Raw genomic sequence first — 14,406 nt, 5'->3', positions numbered from 1 at the left:
TATTTCTTTAAAAATAAAAAAGTCTACATAATTAAATGTACAGTGTTTGGTGTGTGAGTTCATCCTGGTTTGACTGCAGTTAATTATGTGGAAAACGTGTCTCAGCTGCCCGGTTCCCAATTATCTGTTGTGCACATCGAGACCAAATCATATGTACAATTCTAGTATGTGCCAGTGCAGTGCCAGACGACCTCTATTCTGCAAACAGGCCAAAAATGTTTCAGCCACTCCCACTCCACACCCCACCTACCATAGCCCCACTCATTTTCATCTCACTGAGAAAGGCCTACTCTGGCTACTCAGCCACCAGAATGGCAGACCAATCAGCGAAGTGTTGGCGTTTATTTCGAAATCGAAGGTGACAGTGGTAAATGCCATGGTAGCATGTAATATCAAAGAATTACAGTCAGAATATGTGAATATTTATACAGCAAAAGCAAATGCAATATTTCCTTACTGCCGAATTTAATTATCAAAGGTTAGTGGCCAAGGAAGTAAGATTAGGTATCACTGATCAATTTGATTGACTTGGCTGAACCAATGATTTCAAAGGTAACGCAAAGACACCCATTACGATGCTAGGATTGGAAACTTTTCCTAAAAGGTGTAGCCTACCTTCTTCATGAAGTGTCTGGTGATGATACCAGGCACTATCATATGAGAGGCTGTTTAGTCCAATAAATGAATACTTAACACACACACACACACCAGTCAAAAGTTTCACATAGAAATTTCCATTCCACTTCATTATAGACAGAATACCATCTGAAATCAGTTGCACTGTTTTCATCAAGAATTACATTATGTGTTTACATAATTGCAAAAGGGTTCTCCAATGTTTTCTCAGTTAGCCTTTTAAAATGACATCAGATTAGTAAATAAAATGTACCTTTGGAACATTAGATGAATGGTTGCTGATAATTGTTATAAATGTTATTGATTAACACTTGCATACAACCATACTGTCATGCATATACCATACTTCTATGTAGGCTATGTATGTGTGTGTTATATGTGTGTGCATAAGTATGTATGTATGTATGCATTAGTATGTATGTGTGTGATTAAGAAATATGCATGTAAGGTTTTCACTATTGGCCTAAACGGCCTCTCATACTATTATGCACACAATATTTGTTACCACGCCCCCATCACCTTTTTGCGGAACTAGATTTCGACCGCGTTGCATTGTGGCTATTTGAATCACATCTTCTCCACACCCGTGCAAAGAACTGTTGGATAAGATGGACGCGGGTTTTTTCCGCGTAAGTAATGTCTGTTTAACTTTAAGTCGTAATTCGCGGCTGTGATTAAAGACGAGAATCGGCAGGCATGTTTAATTGTAATCTATGATATGTTATCACCTACGCAAGAGTAATTTCAGGCGCCATTCCAGTGCAAGCAGTTTTGCTATGCTAGCACGCTCAAAGATGGCGGCCGTGTCTGCTAAGTACGAAATCAGTTAACGTTAGGTAGCTAAACGTAATAGGCTAACTATTTATCTGGCATGGCATATCATCTATATATTGGTTCTAAATTAATAAAGTAGTTTATGATGTACAATGTGTTAAATAAGTTAAGAAATGAGACCTGAAGCATCGAAATCAACGGTATTGTCGAATGGCGTTGTATCCAAATCAGCCATCGAAGCGCATGTACATGCATCTAGTTCAATGACATTAGCTAGCTAAAGCTAACATTGGTTGAAGTTAGCCAATAACACATGCAAACTAGCTAAGATTAGCCACGAAGTAGCCCTTTGCACTAACGTGAAACGTTGCCTGGCACTTTAGTTGGATACCAGGATTTTGTTTTAACGTGTGAACCGATAAACATGGATTTTGATGATTTGATTGTTATTAAGTAAATAGTAGTTAAAAAGAAGTCGACTTTGTTGTAGAGAGTTTGTCTGATATGCTAATGTTGACGTTTCCGTTAACTCGTTCTCTGGCTAACTTTACACCGGCAGCAGAAACACTGACATCTCAAAAGAGCGTTAACTCTACGGTATATCACAAATATATCTGTCTTGTTGTTTTAACCATCGCCATAGTAGTTATGCGGAAGGTCGTTACTATCCTGTAGACTTGTACAACTGAATGGCATGGCAGTGAGATGTCTTGCTGTCTGTTAACGTTAATGCACTCAATGTTAACTTAAACATTCCGTGATGGAACTGTCCTGCCTTTTACGATTGGTTCATGTCGCCTCAAACTGAATCCATGACTGACGGGAATTATCTTGTTGATTTTAAACCTAGCCAGCTGGTTAAATAAATTGTTGGCAAACTAAGCCGATTAATCGAAGGTTTTGGATTGCTTACGTTAGACAGCATTTCAGATGATATGTTAACACAATTTTCTTTTTGTCAACTGTTGATATGATATGGTGATCCATGACATTTGTTTTTTCTCCTCAGGGCACCAGTGCAGAGCAAGATAATCGCTTCAGCAATAAACAGAAGAAATTACTGAAACAGCTGAAGTTTGCAGAATGTCTGGAAAAGAAGGTTTGCACATTATTCTTGATGCAACGTTTTCAAGTGATACTTTATTAGGCTTTTAGCCCACAGCTATGTACACCGAACATAGGATAGTACGTAAACAAGGGTTGGGGCATACTACAGTTAGGGATGTAAGGTACTTCCAAATATTTGAACATGGTATTAGTTATAGTGTAAATAACGATGGAAAAACATGGGTTTAAACCAGAAGACATGGTTTGTTATTATGACACTTTAATATTTTTCTGAACAAACTTAAATTATATGAGCATTCCTAAGCAAAAACATAGTCGTGTGCTACAGAGGCCACACAATTGTGTACAGCCACAATTAAAGGTCACAATTACAGGGTTCCCTGCCAGGTTATGGAATTTAGGAAAGTCTATTCCAGACATGGAAAGTCAGGGAATATTTTTGGGTCAATGTCATGAAAAATTGGGGAATTTTGTTGTAGCGGTTTAAAATTGACTTGCCAAAATACATTAATACAAATATATGTCCATGCAGAATTGGTGTATAGCTTATTAGCTTTATGGCTTGCTTGAGTAGTTGTGGTTAGCCCAGTGGTTCTCAAACTTTTTCTTTCATTCCCCACTTTGATCAAGGGGGCATTTTTGAGCCCCACCTGTCCATCATCGCTCTAAGAAAGTGCATCAAGCTTAAAATTGTCAAATTTATTGAAATTACGACAAGTTCTAAATATGTCCTCTTCAGCAGAGTTAAAATCAGTTGGTGCTGCAGATATAATGTAAATAAATACATAATGTGCCACTGTAAATTAAACACACATATTTCTGTTTTCCAGCAACATATTGGCAAGCACAGGCCAATATTTTACAGCATTGTACAATATATTCAATGAAATAGCCTACCAACATGCTGCATTAAATGGATCAATAATCCAGTCATACTTAGCACTGCTGGTTGGGAAATATTTTTGAAATAAACTTTGCAGGGATGTGATGTAGGCCTACTGTTTATTACATGGGATCACAAGAGTGGCTCCCGAATCAGACGTTTCAGCGATTTCACTCAGATTCTCAAAAGCATTAATACTGTTGTAATCGAGGCGCCTGTCCCATACCTCAAGTTTTTTGGTGAATGCAGTAATCTTATCTGCTAGGTGAAGTAGGTGCTTGTCTTTGCCTTGTAACTGGAGATTTAACTCATTGAGCTTTCCAAATATATCGCTAAGATAGGACCGCTTCATCAAGAAATTTTCATTAGTGAACGTGCTTGCAGATTCGTATGCGCTCTTCCTCCAAGAGGCGACACGGAGCTTTACTTTGGGAAAGCCACCTTGCCTTGCTGTGAAACAGTAGGCTACAGCTGTGTGGTCAGCTCCCATCTCCTCGCAAAGTGCAGGGAACAGACGCGCTTTTAAGGGCTGGCTCTTGATGAAATTCACCTCACAACCTTGTTCAAAATCTCATTCAGGTCGGGACTATAAGCTGCCTTGACACAAGCGCTTCTCTATGAATAACACAGTGTGTCCATTGCGCACCGGGTGCTGCCTAGGCTACAGATACAAAAATAAATAAACTCTTGTTTTCACGTCAGTTCGCGCCCCACCTGGCATGTCTCCGCGACCCACCGTTTGAGAAACGCTGGGTTAGCCCAACTTTTAATTTAATGCCCATTTATTCTTCTGCTGCTCTAAAAAAGTAAGATTCTTGAAAGCTACGCAGCTGTTCTGAAATATTTAGATATATTGCATCATTCATTGTACAGTAGGTCATGGAAAATCAGTTTTATGTCAGGGAAAAGTCATGGAATTTTACATTTGACGTAGTGAGAACCCTGCAATTATGACATTTACGTAATGTGGGACCTTTTAACACATTACTGCTTTCGTTCCATCAGGTGGACATGACCAAAGTCAACCTGGAAGTCATCAAACCTTGGATCACACAGCGAGTTACAGAGATCCTGGGGTTCGAGGACGATGTCGTCATAGAGTTCATTTTCAACCAGTTGGAAGAAAAGGTAATGGCCCCTCTTAATATGTCCCCATTGTGTCTTTGCTTAATAGATATAAGGCTGTTTGTGTCCTTATGGTCTTTGGGTGGGTGACATAACTATGGTAGATGAAGCTAACATTTGAGTAGCATTGACTTGAGACATATTTATATCCAACAAGAAATCTGCTACAGTTGGTGCCTTGTGTGTGGAATAGCTGCGGGTAAAGTTATTTGTAGTTCATCCAATGAAACAGGATTGTTGCAATAATGATGAAAAAAGATGCCATTGTTGAACAGCAGTTTTCTAATGATGATGTGATTTATGATTTAAAAGGCCTGAACCAATATGGATGTTATACCTTGCATCAGAAGTATAGCACCAACACCTAATTAGATCTCTCCTGAGCCCAAAGTCTCACTGAATCCAACTCTTCCTTGATGATGAAGTTTGGTTTTTGAGGTGAGTTATGAGCAGGGGTTGGCGTCATGCCAGGTCTAGAAAAATATGGACAGACATGCTAATTTCAGTAGTATAGTTTTTTTTTTTTTTTTTTTTAAGATAATTATACTGTTCAATCCAAACAGTTAACATCATGCATTGTCATTCTTAGTTCACTGCAAAACTCTTAAGATTTACCTGTCTTAGAGTCTTACAGGCAGCATCCAATGTGTAACCATCCTCACTGCCAGAACCATTTAAATGTGTTCTTACCATAGTCTTGGATGTCATGGTTGCACCAGTTATTTGGCTGAGATGTATCCAGTGCTTTACTGCACTGTAAGTTTATAGTCTGGTAGTCCCCAGTCCCTAGTAATACATCGATATGTGAAATTACTGTGCTCCTGTATTGGCTGAAAACTGCTGAGTTGCTCAGTAACTGCATAGCTGATTGTACCTGGCTTCTCGTGATTGTTTCATGGCCCCCTATATTCTAAGAGAGCGCCATTTGGAATGCTATGCAGTGTCCATCTGCATCACCCACCTCTTTAGAGATCTGACGTGATGAGATGGATGCAACATATAAAGAGCCAATGTTTGTTTTGTGACGCAAAAGTATTGGCTTAAGTTTTCAGAAGGTGTGGCTGGTGCAGTAAGGTATCATTCTCCTATTGTTTTACTGGAAGATAAATGTGGCAAGATGTTTTAGGTTATATCATCTTTGGACTACAAGCCGGTTTATTGTATGGGGTTTAGAGATAGGATCCTAAACTTTCTTTTGGTAAATTAACATAATAACAAATGTAAAGGGTCAGCCTTTTGGATCCTCATTTGGGGGTTGGGAAGACAACACTTTTTTTTCTTAATTCTTAACTTAGTTGTTTGAAATAAACCCCTTTTTACATGCCTTGTGTACTCATTATTGCTTGTTCGTCTCTTGCAATTTAGATAAATGATATAACATTAAACTCAAGGTGGTTGAGTCTCAAGCAGTAGGGAGGCGGAAGCAAGCCAAGGGAGCCTCTCTTTCTGCAGGAGTGGCGAGCGCTCCGTGCCCCCCCCCAGATCCCGCGGGACACTCTGAAGACACCGGGACTGTACTTTCTTTGTGGGGTTTTTGATGCACTCTGTTCTGTGGCTATTTGTTTATTTTTTTTTATTTTTTGTTTAAAAAAAAACCCAATGGAGTTTATTGTGGGGGAGACAATGGATATTTGACTTGTATAGCATAGCATATATTTAGGTAATTGGGTCTTAAAAATGGACACCATCCCCCATTGTGGTCTGGAGGGCAAGGGGTTTTCTATCGCATTTTTTGAAACGGGTCCAGCTGTTTGCCATAGGGGAGGTCAGTAAGTGCTAGTGCATGCATAAAGGCTGGCCTGTTTTATTCTCAAGTTATGTTTCCCCTTGGGGATCAATAAAGTATCTATCTCTATCTATATCTCCTCTCAGCTAGCCATGCCATGGTTTTAGGCCTCAATGACAAAATGACAACCAAGGGGGTGGTATCTAGGCTAGAGACTGACTTAGTGGTCAATGAAGGTTATATACTAAGGCACCAAGAACTCAGTTTACTACTAAATCCTAAAGCTAAATCTCCCTTTTTAGTCATTCTAGACCCCATGGACAATATATTGTAGTAGCTAAAAGAGCAAGTTACAGCTTGAGTAAGCTGTAGAGGTAAACAGGGATGTGGTTGACAGAACCCACCCCCTCCACCTAGCCGGTTCCCTCTCTGTATTGACTGGTGTGCCGTCTCCCCTCTCTCTTCTCCCCCGGCTGTGTGTGTGTTGCAGAACCCGGACAGTAAAATGATGCAGATCAACCTGACGGGGTTCCTGAATGGTAAGAACGCCCGCGAGTTCATGAAGGACCTCTGGCCGCTGCTGCTGAGTGCCCAGGAGAACATTGCCGGAATCCCCACGGCTTTCCTCGAACAGAAGAAAGAGGAGATCAAACAGAGACAGGTCCGTGCATTTTGATTGGCCGATTGTTTATGGTGTTTTTAGTAGAGACCTAAACAAGGTATGTAGGGACGTGATTCTTCAGTCAGTGTGTGATAACTTGTTGATGGAAGTTTGAAAATGTGTCCCACAGATTGAGCAGGAGAAACTGGCGTCTCTGAAGAGGATGGATGAAGATAAGAAGGAAAACAAAGAGAGAGCTCAGTCCAAAAGCCCCAGAAGGTGAGCACCACCAGCCTTAAGAGCCTGGACAGTTCAGTGTCAGCAATATTTGTTTGGGTTGTTATGTAGAAGCTATATATACAGTATATATGTATGTATACGTTTTATGCTATATGCTAAACAATGTAAATTGTCAAAATGCAGGGGTAGTTATACATGCCTAGAACTGGAAGTAGTCTATGCTTTTTGTAATGTATGGCAGCATTTTGAAAAGTACTCCTTACTCCCTTTGCAGGAGGAAGTCCCGCTCCCCGTCCCCTAGGAGGCGCTCTCCTCCCAGGAAAGAGCGCAAGCGCAGCCCCTCTCGCTCACCCCGCCGCAAGCCCAGCCCTCTAGTGTCGCTCCCAGTCTCTCCACCCAAAGCCCCAGAGGAGCCACAGCCCGAGCCTGACCAATCAGAGGCCTCCAAGCCACCGCTCCTCATCCAGGAAGCTTCCTCCACCAGGTAACCAAGGCAACAGATGTATTACAATAAACCTGCTTTACATACAAAACAGAACCTACAGTGTAATCTCTTGTAATGCTATAAAGCCAGGTTTGAGTTCCTCTGCACTTGTAGCAGTATGACTAGTGATGGCAGAAACACAGCACTTCAGTGTGTGGATGAACCTGTGCTATAATGCAGCTAGGTTTCACTATGCAGGGTCATGGTTCACAGCTTGTTTTGTTTTTCCTCCATCTCCTCAGTGATGCTGTGAAAGAGGTGGTGAATCCAGACTCAATCACCGAGGTCAAAGAGCCTTCCCCAGAGCCAGCGCTCAAGAAGGAGGAGCGTCCCAAGGAACGACCTCGCGAGCGCGAGAAGGACGGCCGGAGGGACCGACCACGGCATCGCTCACGCACACGCTCCCGTTCCCGGAGACGACACAGGTCTCGCTCCAGGTCAGCCTCAGTTTTGTTGTTCTTTTGATTCTCTGTTGTCATTTTTGCATTTGCCTTGCAAATGAAGAGACCGTTTGAACCCTGTTGCATTTCTGTGGGTACCTAAAATGTGTTCTTGGAGCTTATTGCCATTGGATGTGTTTGTTGGTGTTGTCCAGGTCCTACTCTCCCCGTCGGAGGTCCAGCCCCCGCAGACGCATGTCCCCGCGCCGCAGAAGCCCCCCTAGACGCCCCCCTCCTGGCCCCAGACACAGACGCAGCAGATCTCCAGTGCGCAAGTGAGTCTGTTTCTGTGCACGCTTAACTTAACAGTCTGAAAGTACATTTATTTTGCATTGAGACGATGGTTGAAACAGCGGTAATCTTAGTCATGCTCATTAAGAGTGGACACAAGTATTTTCAGTATCTCCGAGGTTGTTCAGATTGGAGATGCGAAAGTTTTCGTTTGCTCTCGAGTGAAGTGCTCCACCTAGCCAGAGAGGCAACTTCTCAGTGCACAATACACCCATATCTTGGCATTTGTATGTCCCTATGCATCCTAATTAACAGGGTTGGTGTGGAGTGGTTCTTGGGTTCATATGTTTGTCTTTATGTGCCTCCAGGCGACGCTCCCCCTCTGGATCCTCCTCAGGCAGCTCTTCCTCCTCCTCCCGCTCGCCCCACAAGAAGCACACCAAGCGCTCGTCCAACACGCCTCCCCGCAAGCTGCCTCGGCCGGGCGAGCCCTCCGTCAGCCCGTCTCGCAGGCGAGTCCGCCCTTCCCCAGGCCCAGACGGCGCGGGCTCCCCGGGCAAGAACAGGCGCTCGGCCTCCCCCCACGCCAGGAAGGGTCGCGCCAGCTCCGGGTCCCCCGGCAAGTTCTCAGGTACAGAGCGGTTCTCCCACTGCCTCTCTCTCTTCCCTCCATTTCAACCTGTTTTTTCTCTCATTCCCCCCATTATTATTCTTTGCTTCTCTTTGCTACTTCCATGCTTCTGCAGATTTGCCACTTGCTGTGGCTCTGTGTTAGGCCTCCTAACTTGGTTCTCCTTCCTCTGCCCAGAAGCAGTATCTTGCTCTCACGGCCATCTTGTGTTACATCGTCTTGTAGTCCTATTCTCTGCGTCCCCTGTTAACCCAATGCATTAGGGAGGATGAAGGAATGTCGCATCTGAAAGCTTTTTTGCAAAGTGATCCGTCACGCTTGAGCTGCCCTGCGTCTCCTCTCGGGTTACGTGGGTGCCTAGACTGCCCGGCTGACCCAGTGAGATCACGTAACGCACAGGCATGACTCTGCAGAGAGACTCGGGTAGCAGTAAGGAAGGAATCTGACAAGAGCTATCAACACCCAGGTTATCGTGTTGATGACATTCTAGTTTTCTGTCGGGAGCCCAGAGCCGTTGTGATGTTTTTAGAATTATTAGTGAGTGTCTACAGCCATGGCTGAGCAATGTCCTCCAATGGTTAAGTGTGGAAGTGAAGTTCTCTTTGGTAGATGATGTGATCCTGTATCCCCCTTAAGTCTCCAGTGTGTTCTGTTTTTGTGTCAGGTGCAAAACGAAAACCACCTGGAAGGAACAAATCCCCATCCCCAGTCCCCAAACACAGGCGCTCTGACCTATCTGAGTCTGGTAAGTGTGTTTTTCTCATAATATGTGCTTTTGAGGCCCAATGGGGGTTGAATAGAATCCAAAATAGAAGCCAAAGCGGCTTCTCATGGCTGTTTCTTTTAGTCATGTGTATTTGTAATGCCCTCACCCCTGCCTTCAGTTTGTTTCAGCACAAGTATGTTTCTGAGTGAGCAAGCAGTCATAGCCCCATGTCCTGTTTTTGACTTTAATGTAGTTTTTTTTTTTTTTGCTATCCAAGAATAAAATCAACCATCTGCCCTTTCACCTGCCATTTTTACATCTCCAGTCAAGCTGTGTGGGGTTCACTGGGGGGGGGTTGCACCTGGTGTGTGAGTGGGTCTGTGTGCACACAGGTGTGTGTGTGTGTTCCTGGGCACTGAAAAAGACGGCTCACTGCTTTGCATTTCAGAGGAGGATAAAGGTGGGAAGGGGGCCACAGCCGATTCTGTGCAGCAGCGACGTCAGTATCGCAGGCAGAATCAGCAGTCGTCTTCAGGTTGTCACCCCTTTTTATTTGTGTTTTTCCACCTCTGCTCTCCTCTCCTCACTCCCTCTCTCTCTCCTCTCTTCTCTCCTCTCTTTTAACCCTCTCCCCAACCTGGCCTTCTCTCCTCTTCTCTAACCAGCCTGTGTCTGTGTCGCCCCCCCCCCCCCCCACCCTGCCCCCTCGTCTCGTACTGGACGATGTGGACGTGTTGTGCGTTTAACCCTTCATCTAGGTGTTTCTCTCAGCAGACACTCCCCTTGCTCCATGCCTACTAACATGCGTGGACTCTCTTTTGTGTGTGTTTTGTTTGTGTGAGCAGCAGATTCAGGGTCCTCCTCCTCCTCTGAGGACGAAGGTTCCAGACGGCCAGTGCGAGGACCTCCGGCCAGGAACGGCGAGGTCTGGAGGCGACGGAGTCCTTCACCCACCTCCCCAAGAAGACGACACAGAGATGCCTCTCCCAGGTAAGTGCCTTCACGCTACTACTGTTTCTAATGCCAGCCTTAAGGGCCGTTCACACCAAGAACAAAAACTATATAAAAAAAAAAAATAATTAATAAAAATATATATAGTTTTCGTTAATATGAATGATGACGTTCACACATAAACTATATGGATAACGACATGAAGAACGATATCGTAGGGGATCACTCTCAGAGCTATTTTGAGAACAATAAAAAGCTAACAGCCAATCAGAACAATCACATTTTAGCCATCACATTCATTAACACGAGAGAATTTGCTTATCGTTGGTCAGTGTGGACGCATTTATAGTTATGGTTATCGTTCTAGTTATCATTCCTGGTGTGAACGGCCCTTTACACCATACGATTTGAGCGATTTCAGTCAGCGACTAAATGAGTACTGGAGTCACGACGCACTCCCGTCAACTAGAGTGTTTAGTGTAAGGTGCCAATCTTAGCGGTTTAAGTCAGTCTGAATCAGTCTTTCTAGTGCGACCAAACCAATATTCCAGGTGACAGAAAAAGTCTATAACGGTAAGGGATGTCACACATGAAACAATGCTGCAGAAACACAAAAATATGACTGATATGATTAAGCTATCGTTTGAGTTCCTGTTCATATCTAGTGCACAATGATTGAAAGCAATCTAGTTGCAGTCTTGTAAATAGTGACCCTGCAAGATCCCTTGCAAAATCATAGTCTGTGACTTAAAAACATGACTTGTCTTTAAGCGTTAGAGGGTCTGAGACTTGTCTTTCAAATATCTTTTCCAAATCTCTTTTCCAATTCTTTTCAAAGTCTTCTGGTGTAAGGATGGCTTAAAATGGGATTTTGCAATCTGAAGGTGTTCCTGAAGGTTTTTTTTATTTACCTATCTTTGTGCTTTCTAGGAAAAGACGAAGTCCCTTGGCAGGAGCGCGGCGCCACCGCTCCCCTTCTCCCCCCAGACGCCGCCGGTCACCCTCTCCTCCTCCCAGACGCAGGTGAAGCCCTCAGCTCAGCCTCATGGCTCTCCTTATTCATCTTTTGCATGACCTCATGTATCGTTTTTGCTTGTTTATATGAGCAAATAATGTGATTGATTCCTTCCTCATTTAACTAAACATTGTGCGCTATGTCTTAAGTAATTTGATACTGTTTGTTCAGTTTGTGATAACGGGCCCCAGGCATACTCACACACTGTTTTTTTTTTTATGGTCAGCCCTTATTGCTGCTGTGTGTAAAGGTCTTTTTTTTTTTTTTTTCATGCGTCCTCCCCTCAGGTCTCCCTCTCCTCCTCCACCTCCACGCAGACGCTCCCCGTCCCCCCGCCGCTACTCTCCTGCCATCCAGCGGCGCTACAGCCCGTCTCCCGTGCAGCAGAAGCGCCGGCCCTCGGGCTCCCCGCCACCCAGACGCCGGGCGTCTCCTTCCCCGGGGGCCAAGCGCCGGCCCGGCTCACGCTCCCCCAGGCGCCGCAGCAGCCCCGGCCAGAAGAGGCGCACGCCCCCCTCCTCCATGTCGCCCCCACAGCGCCAGCGTAGAAGCTCACCGCCCAGCGCGTCCCGACCCCCTAGAGACTCCCGGCTCTCTCCCTCTCCCGCCGGCCGAGGCCATCCGCACCCGTCGCGGGGGTCAGCCAGCCCCCAGGGCCGCTTCCCCCACTCCGGCTCACCGCAGCAGGCCCGTGGCCAGAGCCAGCAGTCCCCCTCTCACAACAACCGCCCCATCCGCAGGGTCTCCCGCACCCCAGAGCCACGCAAGACCCAAAGGTACAGAAAACCATCTACTGGTCCTCTGGTAGAACTTTTTCTGTTTGAATGTCAGGGCTTGCTTTGAGCTGGATTCTTTTCTGGTTAATGTTCATTCATAAATGACCAAGTGTGTATTTTTAACATGCGTGTAATGTCCTCTCTCTCTTGTCTCTGCTCACTCTAGTTCTCAGAGCCCCCAGCCGATGAGAAGGGTGTCCTCTCGCTCTCGGTCACCTCCCTCACACCCTCCGCCTCTAAAGCGGCCGGCTCCTGGCTCCGCATCACCCTCTCCGTCCCGCTCGGTCAGCGGATCACCTCCTCCCCCCGCCAAGAAGGCCAGCAGCGCCTCTGCCAGTCCCTCTCCTAACAAGGTACAGCAAACTTCCCCTGACCTGGTGCAGGCTATGTAATGCAGGCCATGTGTAGATCCTAAGCAATATTATAATAAGCACATGCAAATCCGCTCACAAAGGTTGTTATGCATATTGATTCTTTTTTCTTGTCCAGTTGGTCTAAATGAAAGAGTTTAAGGTACCTGAGACTGGTCATGATTGGAAGATGTTGTCTGCAAAGTTGGCCCACTAATTGATTTGTGTGTGTGTGTGTGTGTGCGCTCTGTAGACGTCCGACGCTGAGGCTGGTGGGAAGAAAAAGAAGAAGAAGAAGGAGAAGAAACACAAGAAGGAGAAGAAGCACAAGAAGCACAAGAAACACAAGAAGGAGAAGGGTGCCGTGGCAGAGGCAGAGCCCGTGCCCGAGGCCGAGACTGAAGATGGACCAGCCTTAGCTGAGCAGGAGGGTGAGGGAGATGGCGACTCGTCCCCGAAAAAGGTGACGCCCTCTTATCTGACCTGCTCACTCTAGTAAAGCCATCCAGAGAGTTGGGGATGATGCTGTGTTATAGTGTTGTGAAAGTTATGATGTTCATGTTAGAAAAGCAAAAGAGTACTGTCAGATTATGAAACTGTTATTGTGCTTGATTGCGGTCAATCCTAATGGTGTATTTTTTGAGTGTCTGTCAGTAGGATCTTGATCTAATGTACTTTTCCTCAGAAAGTCATGTTCCTTTCTTGAAGCTTTGCTACATGACATCTTGGTTTTCAAGATCGTTTCTATAAAGAAGTTACTTTTACCCATAATTCTGTATTCTGAAGTATTTTTACCCACTCAAACACAAACTCTTCTCCTTTGAGGACCAGGGAATAAATACCATCACAGCCACATCAAATAGGTCTGTTCAATGTGGTAGCGAAGATCACATTAGAGTAATGTGACCTTGAGTGGAGGTATAATTTTTAATGCTGCCTTTCTCTTAAGGAATCAGACAGTGAAGTAGACGACAGTCTGGATGACTTGGAGAGACAACTACGTGAAAAGGCCCTGCGCTCCATGAGGAAGGCACAGATGTCCCCACCACCCTCCTGAGAAACAGCCTCCAAACTTCCCTCTCGATTTCTTCCTTTCTCGCCCTGTGATTTTCTTTTTTCAGTTAAGTTTGATGTTGGTTCAGCTTTAGAATGTACAAATTGTTGATGCTCTAAGTTTATTTTTAATGCGTTGGGTACACAGTGAAACAGGACTTCTACCGAGTGGGGAGTCGAGCTGCTTTTTGTTACAGCATGGCCCCCATTACTGTTTTAATTTCCCTTTGCCCTGCCCCATAAGACACTGTACATGTAACCGAATTGTTATGGTTTGTTCAAGTCTCTTTGCTCCCTCCATTCCTGTATCTTTGTTTTATACATGACAAGTAAAGGAAAGTAGAGAATTTGGTTTGTGTATACCTCGTGCAGGTTAGCAGAGTACAGGTGGTGGGGGGATGTTCTGTGATTGCATGTGCAGAAGCACTGAGTGTCTAACCTCCTGTGTGCATGAAGCTGACGGTAAACCAAAAAAGAGAAAATAATCCAGTGATGCAGATCAAAGCTGCCACCTCGCCCTTCAGTCGCAGTCTTTTGGGGACCAGTTTTGGCCCCACTGTGCTGAGGTCGTATTTCCACAGAACAAAACAGAATCATTGGTATGAGTGGGATTTATTTTTTTGCCCTCTTCTTTTTTTGGTAACTTTTTAAGTTGTTTGAAATGTAATGTAAATTCTGACTTTGAAAAAGTCACATTAAAAAGAGAAAACCTTTAC

The 14,406-nt window shown here is 44.7% G+C and overlaps 1 protein-coding gene across 5 annotated transcripts; it reads left to right on the top strand.

Moving 5' to 3' along the window:
* The first annotated feature begins 1,113 nt into the window (after positions 1-1,113).
* srrm1 (serine/arginine repetitive matrix 1) lies at positions 1,114-14,405 on the top strand. 5 transcript variants are annotated; one of them, XM_042072055.1, is made up of 17 exons: positions 1,114-1,265; positions 2,420-2,509; positions 4,367-4,489; positions 6,703-6,873; positions 7,004-7,092; positions 7,328-7,537; positions 7,780-7,974; positions 8,133-8,252; positions 8,577-8,839; positions 9,504-9,584; positions 9,994-10,080; positions 10,391-10,535; positions 11,427-11,519; positions 11,799-12,287; positions 12,454-12,640; positions 12,891-13,100; positions 13,594-14,405. In XM_042072055.1, exons 1-17 carry the CDS (start codon positions 1,245-1,247, stop codon positions 13,603-13,605), a joined length of 2,586 nt encoding a protein of 861 aa, XP_041927989.1. In that variant the 5' UTR covers positions 1,114-1,244; the 3' UTR covers positions 13,606-14,405. The 5 variants fall into 5 exon arrangements, with proteins under 5 accessions (XP_041927989.1, XP_041927986.1, XP_041927987.1 ...); XM_042072052.1 differs by having other exon boundaries at positions 13,587-14,405; XM_042072053.1 differs by lacking the exon at positions 9,994-10,080 and having other exon boundaries at positions 13,587-14,405.
* Position 14,406: the final 1 nt, after the last annotated feature.

This window comes from Alosa sapidissima, chromosome 19 (genome assembly GCF_018492685.1).
Source record: "Alosa sapidissima isolate fAloSap1 chromosome 19, fAloSap1.pri, whole genome shotgun sequence".
NCBI lineage: Eukaryota > Metazoa > Chordata > Actinopteri > Clupeiformes > Clupeidae > Alosa > Alosa sapidissima.
The sequence above is the reverse complement of the archived record's forward strand: the minus strand, read 5'-3'. Positions and strand labels throughout refer to the sequence as shown.

Coding starts and splice junctions, on each gene's coding strand:
- srrm1 (XM_042072052.1), top strand. CDS start 1,245: ATGGACGCGGGTTTTTTCCGC. Junction 2,510..4,366: donor CAGAATGTCTGGAAAAGAAG/GTTTGCACATTA, acceptor TCGTTCCATCAG/GTGGACATGACCAAAGTCAA. Junction 13,101..13,586: donor GCGACTCGTCCCCGAAAAAG/GTGACGCCCTCT, acceptor CTTTCTCTTAAG/GAATCAGACAGTGAAGTAGA.